General features: G+C 41.3%; 1 protein-coding gene across 1 annotated transcript; it reads right to left on the reverse strand.

The window, feature by feature from the left end:
- Positions 1 to 526: 526 nt before the first annotated feature.
- Positions 527 to 20,133, reverse strand: ADGRG4 (adhesion G protein-coupled receptor G4). Its single transcript, XM_036402482.2, has 20 exons — positions 19,871 to 20,133; positions 19,421 to 19,473; positions 18,664 to 18,703; positions 18,333 to 18,358; positions 17,118 to 17,266; positions 16,065 to 16,197; positions 15,452 to 15,576; positions 14,510 to 14,720; positions 13,225 to 13,390; positions 12,954 to 13,103; positions 12,021 to 12,143; positions 10,268 to 10,313; positions 9,340 to 9,443; positions 7,899 to 8,020; positions 7,007 to 7,275; positions 5,729 to 5,822; positions 4,388 to 4,677; positions 3,684 to 3,785; positions 2,132 to 2,290; positions 527 to 1,464 (listed from the first exon to the last, which is right to left on the reverse strand). Exons 1-20 carry the CDS (start codon positions 19,919 to 19,921, stop codon positions 1,340 to 1,342), a joined length of 2,538 nt encoding a protein of 845 aa, XP_036258375.2. The 5' UTR covers positions 19,922 to 20,133; the 3' UTR covers positions 527 to 1,339.
- Positions 20,134 to 20,588: the final 455 nt, after the last annotated feature.

Consider the following 20,588-nt stretch of genomic DNA (forward strand, 5'->3'; position numbering starts at 1 on the left):
ATTCCCCTTGAAAGCAATTTCCAGGTAGAAACACGTGGGTATGGGGTGGAACTTGTTTGCCTGTTTTTAGTGCCAAGATTTCTCCCACAAAGCTCCCAAAAAAAAAAAGCTCCATTTTCTCCATAAAGGAACTGAAGGACATCTGTCTGATTTCAAGTAGATTGGCTGTAGGTACTGTACCTTAAAATACTCATCTTTTTCTACTAACTGCTATGTGGGAGTTATTCTCTGACTGAAAGAACCTTTTGTATTTTGTATCATACATACCAGTTCTAAGACATCACTTCATTATATTATTTTACTCCTCTGTCATGGGTACAGCTTAGTGTTCCACTATATTAACAATCATTTAAGAATCTTTACTTGAGTGATACAGAGAAGGGCATTCAAAACAGAAACTAGGACTTGGCTGAGCAGGCAAATTACCAGTTTGAACACATTTGCTGAAAGAAACCCTCTCCTCAGCAGATGAGGAAAGTTAAGTCTCTCTTGTGATGTCATGAAATGGAGTTTACAACCGGTGGTATTCAAAGTAAAGCGACGCTAAAGGGAAAACATCATTATTTCCAGCTCTAATGATAGTAGGGGTTTATCTGCTATCGTTCTGTTTGGGTTTAGTTCTGAAGTTTTTTCAGGAGAGGTCATCTGAGGCCTATATAATACATATGGACACCCCTTGAAGGTGGGAATTTCAGTTTTTATTGTTTCCACATTCCATTTGAAAATACTGGGCAACATTTTCAAACATTTCAGATGTAGACATGCATCTACGTCTCTTTAGGAATCAAAGTTGAAGTCACCAATGACAGCATGTCTGAAAATAACATAGAACTGATTGGAAATCTGCATCCAATTTCTTCAAGTATAAGGTGGTCCAAGTCCATTTTAGAAAAGTAAGGAAAGATACTGGTCAAGGATTCTAGATATCAACGCCTGGGACAGTCAGCCAACAGTCTCAAAAATATCACTTGTAACTCAGTATTACAGGTATTGAATTCTGAGATAAGTATCAGATGAAGATGGAAACAGAGGGCTATCGGGACAGTGGAAAGGGGGGAAAAAAAAGGAGGACGAACTATGAACGCGGCTCAGGATGAGGACTGTTTCCAGTCTCTGTTTAACATGAGGACTAATCTGGGAAACACAGTGGGACCAAATCCTCTTGTGGTCAGTACTGCTACTCCTAAAGAAGCCTAAAGCTGAGTCATGGGATGTTTAGCTCTATAATTGTGTCCAGAGTGATAACTGTACATTAGATGTAATTCCTTAGAACTATGTTTGTTTCTACAAGTCTCAAAAGGAACCACCATTAGATAAGCAGAGGAAAAAAAATGCATTATCAGTGTAAAAATCCTACTTTCTGTTTATAGTGCAACCCTGTATCCATGGATAGTATTCTTTGTGAAAAAGGATGGTAGGTCTCATCATCTGGAGATACAGCACTGGGATTGCAATGGACTTCAGCTGTGGGAAAGAATTGGGAACATTTTTGCATTATAATAACTTGGTTTAATATGTTCAGAAAGAACTTGCCTATGAAGTTTTAATGTCCTTGGGGAAATAATAGAAATCAGCATTTTTTTCAAAAAACAAGTAGGAATGTTTGGTCCTATTCCTTTTTCAGAATACAGCCCTGCAACAATTTCTCTATCTTTGAAGGCAAAACCTTCTGCTGGGATTCTGCTGGTTTAAAAAGGCTCACAACATGACCTGTTTAGCTTTCCGTAATCCCCAAGATCTTTGCTCTTTTGGGAATGCAACTCCAGTTAGAGAGCACCATAGTCTATCTCAAGACAACGGTGCTCCCTAACTGGGAATAGGTCCCATGTGAGTGTCAGCCAGCTGGCAGAGGGTAGAATATTCCTTAGGTGCCTAAGGTGGCAGCTGAGCAGGGAGTTCCTGTCCTTTTGTAGAAGAGCCATCCCAGGATTTTAAGAGCTTTCTTATTTTCCCTAGTACAGCAAAAGCCATCTGTAACATTGCCATTAATCGCCAAATGGAAGCCTGGCACAGACAAAGCAGTGAAAAGTTTCCTTTTTCTTTCCATTAGTTAGGATTTGACTGTCACCATATGGAACTTATTGTGGTACATATCCATTATAGTCTACGCAGTGTACGCAGTTTTTCTTACCAATCTTAAAATTCGTATCTGGAGAAGTCATGGAAAGCAAATCTGCATTGAAAGTTGAACTTGTTCCATTAGAATGTAGACTCCACAAAGCCTGGGATGGTGATCTGTGGTTTAAATGCTTTGGTGTAGATCCAGCAGTTGCATCCGACCCACTCCAGTCTGAAATCAGAGAGTGGGAGATGCAGAAATAAAATTATGTACAGGTGCCACATCTCAAAGTACCAGAGAGCAGAAAGGAGAATGGTCTGTGCTTGCTTTCTGTGCCATCCTTATTCCTGCCTAGAGGCTGGGGGGCTCTGTGCCTCACAGTGCACAATTCCCGATTTAATTTTTACATTAGCTCCATTACGCTTGCGCAGGTGAGGCTATACACCAGCAATTCAGTCTTTTATTTCCCCTTGAGGACCCAGTCTAGTAATACTAATTTGATAAGGTCACACAGAAAGAGGCAGGAGTCACACAAAGGGTAGGAATTGCAGCCTCATCCTTATTGCATCACACAACACTGTGCTGGCTCCTGCTCAAGGGGGAACAGTCTGGTAGCTACTGAGGGCACTTGTGCTGAATTCTCCCTCTGCAAATGGAAAGCTGCCTCTTCCTCAGCAGCACAAGGTGCAAGGGATGCTGGTCACAAGACACAGGTATTAATACAGGATTTTTAGTCTGGTTTCCTGAAAACCAACTAGTTAAGCTTCTCCTTTGTTATACCCATTCATACCATCATTTAATTTTGATAGACACACAGAGTTATTAAATTCTTCCACATTTCAGTAAAAAAATCAACATCACTGGAGTAGACCAGAATAAGCCCATGCTATTCCTTGCTGAGCTGGCAAATAAAAGAATCTTAGAATAATTTAGATTGGAAGGGAACTTTGGAGGTCTTTGCTCCAACCTCCTGCCCAGAGTTGGATCAAGTGGGTCTGGCATCTGTCCAACTAAATTACTCTTCAAGGAGAGGGACTCCCTCCACCATCTCTCTGGGCCACTACCACCCAACTAGCAAAAAAAGAGTGTTTATTTATAAATAATGTGAATTTCCATCACTTGTGGCTTGGGTCCATTGCCTCTTGTCTTCTTGCTGTGCACCTCTGAAATTCCATCTCTTTTCTGTAACTGCCCCTCAGATAGCCAAAGACAGCAAGACATCTCCCTTCTTCCCAGGCTGAGCAAATCCAGCTACTGCACATAAAAATTGGCAACTTGTATGCCCAGTATTCTGTATAAATTTCAGAATCTCAGCTATATGAAGACTGGAAAGCCACCAAAAATATGGCTCACATAAGGGAGCACTGAATGGCATGTGAGAACAGAATTAAGAGACCAAGCTGAAATACATTTTGGAAATCTGCAGTTTTCGCTGCATGCTGTCACCCTGTCATCATATCACAAGCAGTTAATGCAAGAGGATAAAGACCTATTAAAGAACAGTTATCCAATGCAATGCAGAAGGGCTGTTGAGAGGAGCCTTATTTCTTAATGCAGAACAAATGTGACACCAGTAGCAGACGAAGATTTATGAGTCAACTGAACAAATCCCTTCAGTGCTTACCAGAATAACTACTCAGACGAAATCTTGCCCAGCAGAAGTGTACTCGGCACTGCTTCACTACTTCATCCTTCATTAGGCAGTGAAACACAAAGATAAAGAACCCTAAAGAAGAAAGGAGAGATTCATGGGTTTTCATGTGTGTTCTCCAATCTGCCGCCCCTTTTCTAAACTTCTGTCATGCCACTGATACCAATGTGTTCTGTGCAGCCAAAGTGTCCCTGGCCCAGCACCAGGATCTTTAAGATCTCTTCCAACCCAAGCCACTCTACTATTTTATAATCATGTTGGCCAAGAGTTGCACTGACTTCTTCGTGCATGTGAAGGTAATAGGAAGAGTTTTCTGCAGATCTGGTTTAAGAATAATCTGCAAGTTGATTCTATCAGCCATTTTTATGCCCAGATGAAAAGGATCGTACCAGTTCCTGACAAGGTGCATTTATTGGGACCTGTGTTTCCAAGGCATGAATTTATGTCTTTAATAGTCTACCTATCACAGCAACTTATCTAAACACTGTCATCCCACTGTAACAGAGCTTTCCTTTTAAAAGGAAAAGCTTTACTTACTTTTAAAATAGCTAAAGCCTCTAATACAAAAGCAGTATCAGTTCTCCTCTTCCCCATGCTTGAGTGACATATTACAGATGTATTGTTATTTCACATTCCTAAACCCTTGTGTTTATAGCACTACTCCATTCTGAAATTACCTTGCAAGGTGTTAAAAATGCTGAAGAGATACAAGAAAAATATCCTCACTGCTCCCCAGGCAAAAAAGGCAAAGCCCCACGTTAACCCCAAAAGAAACATCAGGCTGAAAGCACTTTTGAGGTCTTGGAGAGCGCCCCGTTTCCAGAATCTGGATGTCTTTTGTGTCCTTGTTTTCACAGAGTGGATTTGAAGGAGAACAATGATGAACATAGCTGTATTCATCAAAAATATTAAGAAGAAATAGGCCACGACAGAGATGTAGAACACAGTGTTGTCCTGGATCCAGCAACTGCAAGAAAGGGAGGTAAGTATTCAACAAGAAGCTTTGTGAGGGGGAAATTCAGGAAGCTGGTTCCCCAAATAAGCATTCTGTATGGTTATCCAATGCCTAGTTAGGGGCATTCCCTTGCACTTGTTATTTTCCCCCAGTGAGGACATTCACAGAATGCCTGCACTTGTCTTTTTTATGGATGTTATGGAAATTTGGTACCTTTAAGACACAGATATTTCTGCCAAATTTAGATAAACCTGATGATTGTTTCACAACCTAATAACGTATAAACACAAAGACATGCTGCCTTAGGAAAACCAAGCTGAATATGACTTAGCTGGGGGTCTAAATAATAGCATACCACTGCTTAGCTTTTCCTTAGGCCTGAATTAGTGAATTTTACTTCTATTTTTCTTTGTGTCTTTTTTGTTAAAGATGGGGACCAACTTTCCCTTTGAGGTGTCACAGGTGTGTAGCCTCTCTGATGAGAGAAAACTCATATACTCCAGGTAATCTTCAACAAGTGATTGTGCTAAACAAGAAGCAGGTGGAAAAATGAAAGCATTCTTTGCTATAGAAGCATTTTAAAAAAGGATGAAAGAAGGCAGTGTTTTCCCACTGGAAAAGGGAAGAGGTTGAGACTACTGAAATAAAACTACTTGAAATTATGATGAGACAATGATGTGAATTGACATTAAAAAAAAAAAAATAACAGAAGGAAATGTGCAAAATACTGGAGCAATCGTTGTGCCTTTAGATTTTTACCAGAAACCCAGAACATGCAGAAGCACATACAAATATCCCATTAGACTGCATTAATGCAATGAAAGAACAGAAACTAAAAATGGAGTTGACTGGCAGAAACCCTCCCTGTCCTCAAGCCAAGTTCACCGATGTGAAAACTACTCCATGTAGTAGCCATGCATTCAAAATGTTCCTATGAACCAGAACCACTGAAAGGAGAGGGTAAAGATGAAAGAGAGGAGACAAAAGTGAGTTATTTCTGGTTATCCCTTGTATTTTTCAGATATTCTGGTGACCATCAAAAAGCTTCAAGTATTATACTTACAAATTGCTGTAAGGATGGCTCTTAGAGAGTGACCCATTGCCATAGAAGTCTTTATTTATAATGAGCACAAGAGTAATCACAATAGCTGGTATTCCTCATATGGAAAGCAAAAGAAAAATAAATAGTTTGATTCAAAAGAAAAAATTCAGAATATGGAAAGGTGTCAGATAATCTCTGAGATGTAATTACAGCAGACATGTGCATCTTTGGATCAAATTCTACCCCCAGAGCTCCTTGTGAAACAACTGTAATTAAGTGTGTAGCATAGCAGGTTTGATCTCCTTATTTATGCAAATTACAAATGAGTAGGCATAAAAATATCTGTGTTTGCAAAATGTTTCTGAGCCTTCAAACATCTCCAGAAGGGATCCAATCTGGTAAAATAAAACCAAATGATTATTACAAAAGCTGAGTGTCAAAGGATAAGCAGACCACAGCATTTTGTTTTAAGAGCTCATAGAGACATGTGTTTCCCAGGCAGTGCTTTATCAGTCTTCCCTTTCACACATTTCCCAGATTTTTTTCAGTTCTGGCTTTTTCTGTAGAGAACAGCTGCTGCCAAGAGCACCATCAAGGATGGCTGCCCCTAAGAACAATTGTGTGGGACATTAGATTTGAGGATAGGGATGATAATATGCTGCACACTATTCAAGAGCAAAAAAAACCAAACCTTTAAAATGGCATCTAATGGTGACCCAAATAATACAGCCCAAATTCTGCTCTATGTCAGTGCCTCTGGTAACACCTTTTCTAACAGGTGAACCAGAATTTGGGTTCTTTTTGGTACGTTTCTCCCAAAACAGGTCTCTGATACTTGTCAAGGGAAGTCCTTGGGAGAGCCATGAATGAAAGCCAAATCCATTCTGTGCATGGGAATCAGTTAGAGAATGCCAAAAATGGACACAAGGCTCAGAGAAGGAATTAAAATCGCCTCTGAGCATCCTCACACAGGGGTGAAGGCTGTGGGCAGCATTACTGCCACTCATGTGAGGTACCCTGATAAATCATCCTGTAAAGAGAAGAGGAGTAAGAAAGCAGTGCCTTACACCCACTTTCAGTTGCATATGACTGTGCAGGGACCAACAAACACTCTCTGCTAATGTCTCCCAGGACAGAAGAAATTTAAGCTGAACAGCCTAGAGGAAGAGATCCATCCTTACAGCGCAGGGTGTGCATCACATTTCTGCGAGCTCAGTGTCTTCACTTATTTCTGTAAAAATGCCCCAATCTTAGAGAAGCTGACAAGCACAGAAGTGGAGAGGAACTCAGTCTACTTACCCCAGCCAGCAATGCAGCATTTTAGGATGTACTTTGGGACATAAACATTGAAAACTTTGACAAGAGCCAAATAAAAGTGAACAGACTCCAGGCACATCCACGTGAATGCTGCAAGAAGGAAATAGTGGAGGAGCATGGCCACAGTGATGCAGAGACCTGGCTGGTTGAATGAGGTCAGCCAGGAGTTGGTGAGGAAGACAATGTTCAGCATCAGCAGCGCAGCACAAAGGTTGAGCAGGATTTTTGAGGGGTTGTCTCTCCGCACCTTCCTAAAAGAAAGGGGAAAGTCCGCAAGGTTATCACTGCATCATTCAACTTACAGCCTATTTACTCCCTACAGGAGTGGGCTTGCAGTCTAACCCTATGCACAGGAATATTCCAGATTCTTGATGTAATATCTCACCCATGTCCAGGGGTAAATTTTTGAAATTACAGGAATTTTTACTCTTTACAGACATTTTACTGTGAGAGTGGTGAGGCCCTGGCACAGGTTGCCCAGAGAAGCTGTGGCTGCTCTGTCCCTGGAAGTGTTCAAGGCCATGTTGGATAGGGCTTGGAGCAATGTGGTCTAGTGGAAAGTGTCCCTACCAATGGCAAGGTGGTGGAACTAGAGGACCTTTTAGTAATCCCTTCCAATCCAAAGCATTCAATGACTTTGTGAAATTTAGGAACATAAAAATTGCTGAACAGTAAAGATAGGTGCTTGTATTGAAGTAGAAGTATTCAAATCTCTCTAATTTTGCACCAGACATCATAATAAAGCAATATTTATACTCTCAGTCTTACCTTTTATGCATCACAGCATCAAATACTAGCGAACATTCTGATAATTGCTGCAAATTCCTTATTGCCGAAATATTGAAATCAGTGTAAGAAAAAGGATCCTACTTACTCAAGGGTTAGGTACGTCATGAGCGTTATTCCCAAAAAAAGTGAAGAAGCACCACATCCTGCATAGCTTATCAAAGTTAATATATGATCATGTGTGACATCTATTTCTGTCCGGGCCAAGTCCTGTGTTACAAGATAAAGAAACACAGTTGTTTGCCAAGACAGATTTAGAAAATTCCTTTCACATATTGAAATTACTGTTCTGCTTACTGCTACTTTTGGAGATTTTCCATTAATATATTTATGCGTTTCTTATCCTATAGTCCCACACAATATTCAAACTAGTAAATGGCAAATTAGCCAAAAGTATCCGGCAATAAGTTGTGAAGCTAGAAAAGCTGTTCTTCAGAAACCACAAATTGAATATGGATTCCAAGATCTTACCAAAATTATTTCACCAGGACCTCACTTTGTAGGAGAAACGACTTTGTTTCAGTGGCAGCTGCCATGCTTGGGAACTGCACAAATCTACTAAATGCCTCAGAGCATGGTCAATCCTCCCTGTCCAGGAAGCACCACTGCAAAATCAGACAGGAGGCTGGGCCCCGCTTCTCCACAGCTGCTGCCAGGAGGAACACTGAGAGGATTTTGTTTTTCCCTGACACAGCTTCTCTTCTATTTTGACTAGTAACCTACATCTCCAATGTCCCATGGATGATGCTGCTGAAGACCTGTAGCTGTGCTGATTACCAAAGTGACAGTGCGAGGTGTGATCTGAAAATCAGACTGAATTCTTCTTGCTTGAACAAAAACTTAAGCAAGTGTCTGGAATCTGAACCATCTCAATTCCTTCTTGTAAAGCCACAATTTTACTCCCAGGAGAGCTTTTGCCTCTGGAGCAGGGTCATGCTGACAGGGGAAGCATCCAAAGGCAAAGGTGGGGCCTCACCCCATCCTGTGGGCTGTGTCCTACCAGGAATAGACAATTTAATCTACCTGATTTGCTTAGAACCCACCTGTCTCTTTGCCTTTTGTGCAGCCCATTCTCAGGCAGTTGTACCAGCTTTTGACATTTTGCTTCTAGGGGCAGTTCTCTCTATATTGCAGAGAAATAAGAGGTGCTAGATAATGACATCTCCTATATTTATACTAAACTTCACTTTCTGATGGAGCATAGATAAAACTTTCAAGAAGGTGTAATGTAATTAGTTGTCACTGGCAGTTGATAAATTTAACACAGTATTTCCAACACATATTAAGGTTGATTAAGTTACACTGCAAAGTACAAACTACATCTGTAAAACAAAACTGCCTCAAAGCAGTTTAAAGGACTTTACACCATTAAATTATTATAACTGTTTTCTTTGTATTGCTGATTTTGGCAACATTGCAGATATCTAAGAGCTTGTATAGATATGAATCTCCCACCTCTTCTCCAAAGCTAGAAATGACTTTGTTTAGCACCACGGGACTTTCTGGGAGATGATTCATGGTGTACTCACCAGTAGGACTCCAAAATGGGTAAGATGGTTACAGAAACAGATTGTATAATTCATATCTGTATATTCCATTTCACACCCCGATGTATTCCAACCACCCAGTCCATCTGTGTAATAAAGAAAAAGGATTTTTAAGCAGAGTTAGTCATCCTCCATCATTTATAGCTCTGCAGCTTGCAGGGTGTGTGAAGACAAGCTCAAGTTAGTACAGATTGCAGGGTCATTTAGCAGCACACAAGTGAGATTTCACACTGAAACACATCTTCTGTAGTTGCCTGAGGACCTCAAAATTTGGATGAAAGCTTTTAGTGGAATGAAGAAATATTTAAAGTCATTTACATATCTGTACTCATAGAAAGAAGATAAAGAACCTAGTGCTGGGGGAGATTGTGCTGGAGGGTGCGGAAACAGAAGAAAAGAAACACACACAGGGCAGAGGGTTTGTTTAGGTAGAGTGCAGCACTGAAACAGCCAGGTCTTCCCTGGTAAGACCGAATGTTATGACCCTATTTTTGTGGTCTGCATCACACATTCAGAAGCTAAGATTCTGATCAAAACAAGCAAATCATTTCTACTCCTAGTGATTGCAGAGGAAACCTCTCCCACATGCTCCGAGTTAACCCAATTCACAGTTATCTCTCTCCGGTGATTGTCTGAGCCATTTTAAAGACCTAATCCCAGCAAAGCCCCTACTGTATTCCCTGAAGTCATGGTAAGAGTTCATCTGAATTTCTGCCTTTTTCTTTAGCAAAGTCTTCTTATTTGTGCAGATGCAGCACTGCACACTGCCATATCCAGGTCCCTGGGGAAAACACTGAGTACTGAAGTGTTGATACCAACACAAAGCAGCAGCACACACTCAACTTTCAAGGTGCAATGTCAAGAAACCAAAGCCTCTGGGGACAGAGCCAGCACAGCAAATAACACTTACTGTTTTTCCCGAAGTCCCAAAAGACGCAGTGTACTGCTGCATTGCCCTGGAAACAGAAGAAAGGAGGCTGTGACATTTCTTCAGGACATATGCACTCCGTCTGCAGTTGCAGATGGTGTATCTCACCTCGAATTGGGGTGTATAACCAAGGCACTTGGATTTGATTTCCCCTGCACTGCTTGGCAGCAAAGCCCACTTATGTCTGTGATTATTTGTGCGCGGTGCTGCAGGGGGTCTGTGTGTGAGTGGAGACAGCACGAAATACGGGGCAGCTTGGGCTTGAGGAGCCAGCCAGGATATTAGCCATCTCACCCATGGCACTAAACTAGCAGAGCCCCACTTTTTGCCTTCCCCTTTACCAAGGGAAATACTGCGAGTCAGTGATTTTCCCAGTTTTACCTGTATCTTTCAATACCTTGTAGTTTTTTAAGGACAGCAGCAAATCTGACCAATTGTTCACCTTAGACCAATTCCCGTGTCTAATCTCATTGGGTCCATGCGGTGTCTGAGATGTCACACCAAATTACTGGTGAAATTCAAAAGTTATGACTAAGACCTGCAATAACAACCTGAGATTTTATACATTTGAAAAAAAAAAAAAACCTACAAGAAACCTTTACTTCAGAATTTCAATTCCCTCTCTCTGAAATCAGGCAGGAAAGGCAAGTGAGAGCTGAACAGATGTAAATGGATATTCAATCCAATAATTTCTCTTGGAGACATTCTAGTTTGTTACTCATAATGCTGCAAACTTCCCCAAGGCACAGATTCATTTACTTTTATTATTATTATATCATTAATAAGGTCTAATAATGCACAGAGTTTACAGGAAGCTCTTAAGATGTGTGATTTGTAGGCTGTCAAATATAATTAGGCACAGAGCCAAAGATGTAGGTTTGGATGACAACTCATTAAATATTTAATTAAGATAATTTTAAAAGGTCAAGGAAAAAAATCTGAAAGGTGCCAGATGGTCTGGTAGAGTAAAAATGACAGAAGAGAGGGAATATCTGGGTGAAATTTCTGGGTATATATTTGCTGGATGGAAAGAGCATTTTGCCACGAAAACAGCAATTACAAGTCCTCATTAACTCAAACTCTAACCAAGTTCATCTTATTGAATAATTTTCTTCTGCCTTGGGTTTGTAATGTACTCATGAGGAGGCTGGACCTTAAACATTGGCAGCACAAAAATTCTGAGGAATTCAATCAACAAGTTTGACCCATGCCCACTTAAAAATAGACTTTAACCTCAAGTCTGTTTAGACTTTAGACTAAGTTTAGACTTTAGATTAAAGTCTAAACTTAAAATAGACTCAAACAAAACAAAGCAATTTGATTTTTAAAACATCTTCGCAAGGTTTTGGGTTTTTTTAAAGTTCCTCTCTTTTGGTGACCTGACCTATTTTCCAAATTCAGATCAAGGATAAATCATTTCAGTCCAATCCAAGCCCCACTATTTTCTGACAAACAAACTATTCTTTGAAAAAAAAAATTGCCTAGATCAGAACAAGGAAACAGTTAGAATGTCCCTTGTTGCTAAGTATGGATTTAGAGTGCAGACACAAGCTGTAGTGACCTGCAAGGAATTATTAAACACTGAGATGTGTGTGGTCAGTCAGTGTTTGGCTCCATGCATCATGGAGAGGTCAGGCAGCAAGGTATTTTAAGTTTATTCCTGTTCCCAGTTTATTGAAAATGTGAAGTCAGCTTTGCCTTTTACCCCATCTCTGATGAAATGAACACATCCTACCCTGTTCTGGTCTATGTGGTGGAGAGTGACAGTCACGGGCTCGTTAAGGTTCTGAATTGATGCATTTTCAATGCTGGCACTCACAACATAAGTGTTCAACCTCTCCATCGTTAAACTGTCATCCTGCAGGGGGAAAGCACACACATGCAAAATGAATCCAAGATCTGGCCTGCCCTATTTTTTTTTAAATTGTATTCCTTGGATATGGTGATCAGCTAAACGCCAGGGGATGACCGGTGTAATTTAGCTAATTGCTACCTCATTAAAACAAGTAGTTAGCTGCAACTCAGGAACAGCATCAACATCAGCTGAAGCGGAACTGAGTTTCCGATGCACCAGCTGGATTGAGAAAGCTGCATAATTGTTTCAGTACATTTAAACACTTGGTTGTACATCACTAAGCTCATTAGACAGGAGACACAACTGTGAATGCTCCTTCCTTGCGCAAAGCATTGTTCGGCGCACTGTACAAGCCATCATTTCAAAGAAACGTCTCCCTTTCTAAATTATACCCACCTGTCCTTAAGAAAAGTAAGTACTAGAATAGTCATAAATCCTGCACATCCTGCTGCTATATTATTTTAATAGAGATAGAAGGCTTGAAATTATTTTTGTGGTACTCGGCATATGCTATGCATCATCCTTATGATCAGAGAAGGTTAGGGGGCATGTTCTTTGCCTGCATTACAAGAAGACTAGAATAACATCAGCTACAGAAAATGAAAAAAAAGTCTAAGGTCTACAGGCACTTCTCAGAGCATCCTTATGTCAGAGAAGGTTTTGCTGCCTGAGTACATTTTTCCTGCACATGCATCAGTCTGATGCTAATATGCCCAGAACAGATGATGCTGGGATTGGGATTTCTTTTTGTAGGCACTGAGAACAGCTGAGCCCATTCCTGCTGTGTTAGGGTTTGTTGGGAGCCATAGTTACCAGAAAAAGTGAAGTAGTGCCAAAAAACTTGAACTGGATCTTTGAACGCTTGTCTGGGTCAGAGTACTCGATGCCTAGGAAGTTCTTCAGGGATTTTGGCAAAAACACAGAGGCCAAAGCCTTTCTGAAAGGGTTTTCTTGAACACTGATCTGCAGGAGAAAGATGATATGCTCAGAGGTGCCATGCTTAGGTCAAATTCAAACTGAGGCAAAAGAGTAGGAGAATTGTCTGGTTTAGTCAGTGGTCCCTGAGGTGATACTTTGCTCTCACCTTGATATCCACACCTCTGTTGTAAGAGGCAATGCCAAAGGCCAGTCCTCCAAATAGGCCGGGATCTGGACGCAGCACCAAGAGGGCCAAGGATGTGGTTGTGACTGACATATTTCTCTCTGTGGAGCTAACCTTATAGCCCATCTCCTCAGACATCTTCAGGATACTTCAACAAGAGCAACAGAAAGAAAAAAAAAAATAGAACTCTTGAAATGTAGTGCTGGTTTCATAATGCACACCCAAGAGACTAAAAGCCTTTGCTCTGATTTATGATCACCAGGAGCAGCCACTAGAGCAGAATGGGTCCATTTTGGGGTAGATGGCACTTTGTCTGCACAGGCTCAGGTGATGGCAAGCAGTTGAGTTAGCATGATTCAGTGGCCTCTGGCAGGTGGAAGATACCCTCCCTGTGGGGACCACAGAAGGAGGTTCTGAGAAGACTTGAGTAAAAATCCACACCCAGTCAAAAACTGCACGTCATCTGGAAGGCAGTAACTTGTAAAATCTGCTCATTCGATTTTTTTCAATCATCTAATTGTACCAGGAGATGAAATACTGGAGCCAGAAGAATTTAGTCCGGTAGGAACCTCTGGAAGTCCATCCTCCAAATCCTCACCATGTCAGGCGGGATATGTTCTGAAGGCAGAGCTATTGCTCAGGGGCTTGTCCAGCAAAACTTCAAATGGGCAAAGTCTGTGGCCTTGCATTTGTCCTTGCCAAGGCCAGCTGCACTGCTCTGGACAGTGCTCTGCTCAGACATTCAAAACCAGGCAGCCGAGTTCCCTTTAAGACCTCAGAGAAGAGAGGTGCTTTTAAAGCTAAGAACCTTGACTTTAGCATGTGTGAAAATCACATCATCGATGCAGCATCCTAAATACAGATTTTGAAGACTAACATTGCATAGCTGTGTTTAAAAAGTCTTTATCAACAAGGGTAGAGGGTGGAAGAGAGTTATGTCTCTAGGCTGACCTGCCCTCAGCCCTCACTGCTGAGCCACAAAGATCCTTGTGAGAGGAGATGACAGCTGGGCAGTCCCTGAGCTGCCTCCAGGCTGGGATGCCCATAGGGAACAATGCTGGAATGGAGACTTCTGCAGAACTGGCTCTGCCAAAGGCACCTTTGACAACACAATAACCAATTTCTGCTGGTAAAAACCTCAAATATGTTTAAGATCAAAGTATAGAAATTGCTAGCTCCAGTGATAATATTTCAATAGACTGAATAAATTACACCATAGTGCCATTTCAGCCTAGGAAGCCTCCTCTGGGCAAGTTATCTTGCTTACCTATTGGTTATTTTTCTAAAGTTCTTATCTTCTATTTCTTGCAGCAGAACATAGTCTAGTATAGCCAATACACTCTCTGCAAGTGTCACACTCACATCTGCAAGCTCTTCAATATCAGAAATTTTACTTGCAATGATTTCTAGCTCTTCCACATGCAGTGTTGCATTAGGTAAGAGGTATAAAATATGCTGTACAACATCTTGTGCATTCTCTGGAAAAAAGAAAAGGAAGCGCACACAATTTATGTGGCATAGCTGTCTGTCCGGCCATACAGCTACATGTTTCTCTTGAGTGCTCTTGATCTATTACAAACTTATGTCCTAAGGATAAGTCAAAAAGCCCTCAACATGTCAATGAGACCGGCACAAACTTCTAAGTAAAATCTGCATACCCCAGATGGTATTTTAAAGGAAGAAAATAGCATACTTTTCTAAAGAATGCCATCCGTCACCTGCTTTTGGATTTGTAAAGATTATCCGCAAATAATATTTAGTTCTAACTTTGGTTGTTTACAAAAATTTGTGAACTACAAACTATTCTCACTGTTAGGCATAGCTAAAGTATAAACAGGTGGTAGAGTTCATCTCATAGCTTACATGAATTACAGCACCAGACGCTGATTAGTGCTTCTTTCCATGACATACGGTGAACTGCTTTATAGTGGTGTGCTAACAGAGCATGTAGACGGGCAAAACCTGCCACATTATTCACTGGTTACTTACCTAGCTATAAATCTAAATGTAGACTTTGAGACTAGATGATTCAATAGAGAATTTGGAAGCTCCTGCAAAATCCATCAACAATAAAAACCTTTAAGATGACCAGACGCGCAGGATGCACAAAAACAACCTATTGCTTCTTCAAATGTGCAGCGTGAGCATTATCTAACTACAACTATTTTTACTGTGATTGACTGTGTCACTGAAGTATCTGGTGCCATACCGTCTGTTAGCTTGATATCTTGGAGGTCTAGAATATTATTTGGAAGTTTTTCCAGTAATTTGAATTTAGGTTTCTTCACATTTGGTTTCTTCCAAAAAGCTTGCTCAAGTTCAATACTAATTTCACTGAAAAATGAAAACAAAGCACATTGTTACAAGAAAAAACAGGTACTCATGATGTTCCTCATATTTCCCACTTAGGTAGCCAAGAATGCAATTTAATAACCCAACTTAAAATGGACTTTCAAGTCAGATCTGACTTAGCACTCATCGAGCAGAATGGCAGCAGAGCCCAAATGCCAGACCCACGTGAAACACGCCTTGAGGTTTCAGAGGAGCCATTGAGAGGAGGCACAAAATGCTAAGGGGCCCGGTTTCCCCTTCCTGCCCAAGCAGAAAGGCGGGTCCCTGCAGTGACAGCAGGTTCTGCCTACAGGTGATGGGAATGATGCCACACCCTTTTCCTGCAGCCCATGCAGGACAAGCCCTGGATTTCTTTGTATATTCATTGGCATGGCACTGCTGTGTGCCATGGCAGACCACCATCTGATTTGCCATTACAAAACCTGCTGCTCTTCCATGGAAGGATCAATACAAGATGTCTTGTCACTCACCAGCTCCTCTGAGCAGACTGCAGAGGGTTTTTCCTGCAGCTGACCTCTGTCTCAGAGGCTGGACTTGTTACAGGCCAGGAATAATTCCCGTTGTACCTTGTGACGAAAAAGCTTTCTGGACAATCCACTAGTGCTGAGGAGGAGATAAATAAAAGCTCTTTACAAAGATTCAATAGTCAAAAACAAGACACCGCCCCCACACCAGGTGGGCCAGCTGCCCTGTAGATCTGGTTTCCTGATGGGAATGAGTTCTAATTTGCAGACCAGGTAAGAGCATTTTACTGAGGTTTACGGTCTATTAGAAAACATTTTGTTTAAATATTTCATCTCTTCTCCTACATTTTTTTTCTCCTTTGTTCGACAAGCTCAGTTCTCAGGTAGAGAGTTTCCAGCATCACAAACCGTATTCAATGACGGAACACCCTCCAGGCTTCTCTAATCTATCAGAAAGTGCTTTACATTACCCCTTATTAACCCATCAATGTCTTCCCTCCAGACTTGCTTTATCATCTGCAACTGATATTTCGTAAATTATTGCTATAAAAAGGGTTTTGAATCTCAGGTATATCTGTTAGCTCTTATCTCCGGCTTACTCCTGTTTTTTAAGGAAGAACAGAGACAGTAACCAAACCAGCAAAATACTTATTTGCCATCTGAGGATTGTTCCAATGTGCAGAGGCATTGAGAAAATGATGGCAGGTAGATTTGGTTCGGTTGTTTGGTTTCAATCTTCCTGGGGTACTTGCCACCACCGGGAACTCCTGGATTTGTAGCTGCGTCAGCTATACTCTGCCTTTGTTGCAAAGGTGTTCAGACCTGCCTGGACTCTGGGATTCATGTTTGAACTGGTCTCCATTCGTCTGGAACCCATGTTTCTGATATTGCTGGCACCACATTATCTTCTACAGATTGTACATCACATGAGGTCAGTCTGGTTACTTGTAAGGATGTTTTCTAGCCTAACCTCTTCACAGAATATGAATTTGACAAAAATCACCGATAGACAGAACTGCAAAGTATATGAATTCCAATGAGGCTTCAGTGAAGTTTTACCTATTGACTTCACAGCCACATCTTCAGGTTTCACATACAGGGAAAATGGTCCCTCTTTGTAAGTGTCATTCAACAACTCTTTGATCTTGAGACTCAGGACTTCTGGTATTTCCAGGGATGTGGTCTTTACAGTGGCCTTACAGATGTAGCTACAAAGAGAATACACAAACGAGGCTGCCATGTTGGCAACATTTCACAAATATAAGTGGTTAAAAAATTAAGGAGTAACCCAGATAATTACACTGAATTGGATAATGTATGTGTTTTTCTCACCGTAAGTGCAGCATTGAGGAAATGTTTTCTAAAGTAGAAAATACTAGGAATACAGGTGCAAGAATCTCTGTATAGTTTCATGGTATATGCCTCTAAAAGTTTCCTAATAACGTTATCTCAGCAAAGGAACACCCCTGTCACAAGTAAGGGTTTTTCAGCATTCAAAGTTCGGAGAGAGCCAGTCATAAAATAGTGAGGTGCTCGTGACCCTCTGACTCCAAGGCTTTCTGGAAAACCAGGATTTAACCAACCACTTTCAGTGTTTCTGGTGGATCCCACTTCTCCTCAGAACAACTTTCGCTCGAAGTAATTATGCTCGCGGACTCTGGAAGGTTTGGAAAGACTGTATGAGTGGCTTCAGGCATGTCAGAAAAATGCCTGAAGCCACTCAATGTCAGAAGAACCCATGGATGGACCACCTCATGGACCTGTTATTTAACTGAGGGCTAATGAGTGAGAGTTCCTTCGGGCTGGGATATTTCAAGCTTTTTCAATTCACACAGTTGTCCACCACTCATCACAGTCTTTCTAAACCATTCATAGCCCCTTGGAGGTGATGGAAATTCACCTCCTCCTCCTCCTGGCCTGGGGTCAGAAGGCAAATAGGATTTCCAACAGAAGAGTTGCAGGATTCATCCTGGTATCCCTCTTGGGCACTGTCCACTCACTGCTTCTGGCCCCAGCTCAGGGTAGGCTCTTAGAGGGAAGCATAAACCTCACAGCTTGCCATGGAATCACTCCCAAGACCTGGGGTATGAGAAGAAAACCTTGGATGCCCAAATACGTTTCCCCAAGTCAAGCATTCCTGTGGTTCTGACTTCCATGTGTACTTTTCTGGTCACCCTGAAACTCAAAGAGCCACGGATGGATATAATTTCTCCTCCTCCTAGAAATGAAATCAGTACAAACTATGTAAATCCAATTCATAACCCTGGGTCTTACCTTTGTGATATCTGCTTTACCTTCCCCTTCAGTTCACATGGAAGGACACAAAGTTAGAAAATGGTTAGAAACGACAGGCACAAATTGTTTTTTAAGGAAAGCAATTAGCAGAAACTCAATGTACTCTCTAAAACAGGGCCTGTTGCTTTAAATGTTACCGGGAGAAGCCTTTGTTTCACAGTACTGTAAGGGGTTCATCAGGATAATTAAATAATTTCAACAAAACACAATAGCATTGACATTTAGACCCTTTAACTACTATATTCTCTATGCAGAGGTAAGAAAAATATATCTGTCTATAAAAGGAATCGGAAAATAACTAATTACATACGTGAGTCCTCTTATAGGCACTGTGGTATGGATAATTGTCCCTGAAAACAAAAGGGAATAGAACAATTATTTCACGGTAGCATGTAACTGTAACATGCCCGATTCTGCTACCACCTAAAAACAAAATCTTGTGACCACAATAAGCTAGACTTTACAGCTTGGAAATCATCTTGAATTCAGCACAGGTATATCTACAGAAGTCACCAGAACCGAGTGCTATAATTGATATGCATGCCAGCAAAAAAATGTTTCTTCCAAAATGGGAAGAACCTTCCCTTAATGTTTTATGGATGGGATTCATCCCATGTGAACATTGCAGTGTGTTACTGTATTGTCATCTATAAAACAAACAGTACCTGTGGAAGTACCAGAGTACCAGAGCAGTACCAGAGAAGAAAGTAGGAAGTAAAAATAGATATAAAATGACAAAATTCTGCATCCATGCATGTGACATGTTTACAAATTGCTAAAATATCCCTCTCTGCTGCTCACAGTTTGGATGTGAATACAGTGGATTGGCCTAAAAGGAACAAAATAGGGGAATCTGGTGCAAGAAACCATTGTTTCTAGCAGCGTTTTCAAGCTGTAACAACCTTTCATTAGACATTGCCACATGAGAGCCAGTCCCCGGGGTCTGTGAGCCTTGTTCCCCTCTGTAACCCCCAAACAGACCGGTCAGTTGGGAAATGGGTGCCTGGAACTCGACTGCTCAAAGCACAGAGGGTCAAGGTGACACCACCACACAGCCAGAACCTTACCTGACTTTAAAATTTGTCATAACAAACCCTTGTCCAGTAAGTATGATATTAAACTGGAAAGAAAACAGTAACATTTTAATTAGCATGATATATCAATACTTTTTCTAGACCTGCTTGTAAAATTAGAATTTTCATCAAAGTCCTAAATCCCAATGAAAGCGGCTAAGAATTTTTGCAAAATTTTTACGCTTTTCCCTTCCTTCAAAATTTCATTTTGTCCTGTTATACATTGAATAATGTGAGTCTGGAACACCACAATTGTTACATGGATGCTCATTTCTGTGTTGTCCCAACAGTTTGCATTCTGTACATTGGGTGTGGGACTAGATGACTTATAGAGGTCCCTTCCAACCCATTCTATTCCAACCCAAAGTATTCTATGATCCTACCAGCTGTCCTCATGTGATACTTGCTAGAAACACATGAGAATGAGAAAAGGAAGCTACTCACCCAATGTTCAAGAAGCCTCCTTGCATCACAGCAATCCGGTGCCTTCTCCATTTTATAGAGAAGAGAGAAGTTCACATGCACATTAAAGAATCTGACTGTAAGGAGAGGACAGAAGTGAGAAACATTCTGCAGCTTGCACAGAAGGCGCCTGCTCCCCTTCTCTTCTCCTCACTCTCCTGTAGGACCACGGCTGTGTTCCCATTCCTACAGCACCGAGTGTCTTTGGGAAACCCCAGACCGCAGTGTCCAAGTCTATGTTACTGCTGCATCAATAGGAATTTTTTTAAAGACCTCAAGGGCCCAAACACACAGTTACATTATCACACATCAACAACCAAGCTGTGGTTCATAGCTGAGGGGCACCATCTCAGTTTTCACTGTTTGCTGAGAATGCACAGGCAGAGACAGGAGCATTTGCTGACATGGGACACCTTGCTAAGCAGCAAGGGCTTAAACACGTGACTTCACTTGTCACATCTACAGTGTTAGTTAGCGTCAATGACAACCACATCAACCTTTAAGACAGCCCCCCGAGCACTTACATGGCATGGTACCATTGGTACTGACTGGAGATACCGGGGACAGCATAGGGGCCCTTTTTGAGGATGCTTGACTGAAGGCTGCTGGAAAGAACCATAAAAGGCCTGAGAATCCACACTAGCAAAAGTGCGAGGGAAAGCACGGTTCATGTGAGAGAAAGGTTTGAGTACTTCTGTGA

This window comes from Molothrus ater, chromosome 14 (assembly GCF_012460135.2).
Source record: "Molothrus ater isolate BHLD 08-10-18 breed brown headed cowbird chromosome 14, BPBGC_Mater_1.1, whole genome shotgun sequence".
NCBI lineage: Eukaryota > Metazoa > Chordata > Aves > Passeriformes > Icteridae > Molothrus > Molothrus ater.

Excerpts from the sequence above, each read along its gene's own strand:
- ADGRG4 (XM_036402482.2), bottom strand. The coding sequence starts at position 19,921 with ATGGAGAAGGCACCGGATTGCTGTGATGCAAGGAGGCTTCTTGAACAT. Across the intron at positions 14,721-15,451 it reads AGATATCAAGCTAACAGACG|AGAATGCACAAGATGTTGTA; the intron begins GTATGGCACCAG and ends TCTTTTTTCCAG. Across the intron at positions 2,291-3,683 it reads TCGTCTGAGTAGTTATTCTG|ACTGGAGTGGGTCGGATGCA; the intron begins GTAAGCACTGAA and ends CTCTGATTTCAG.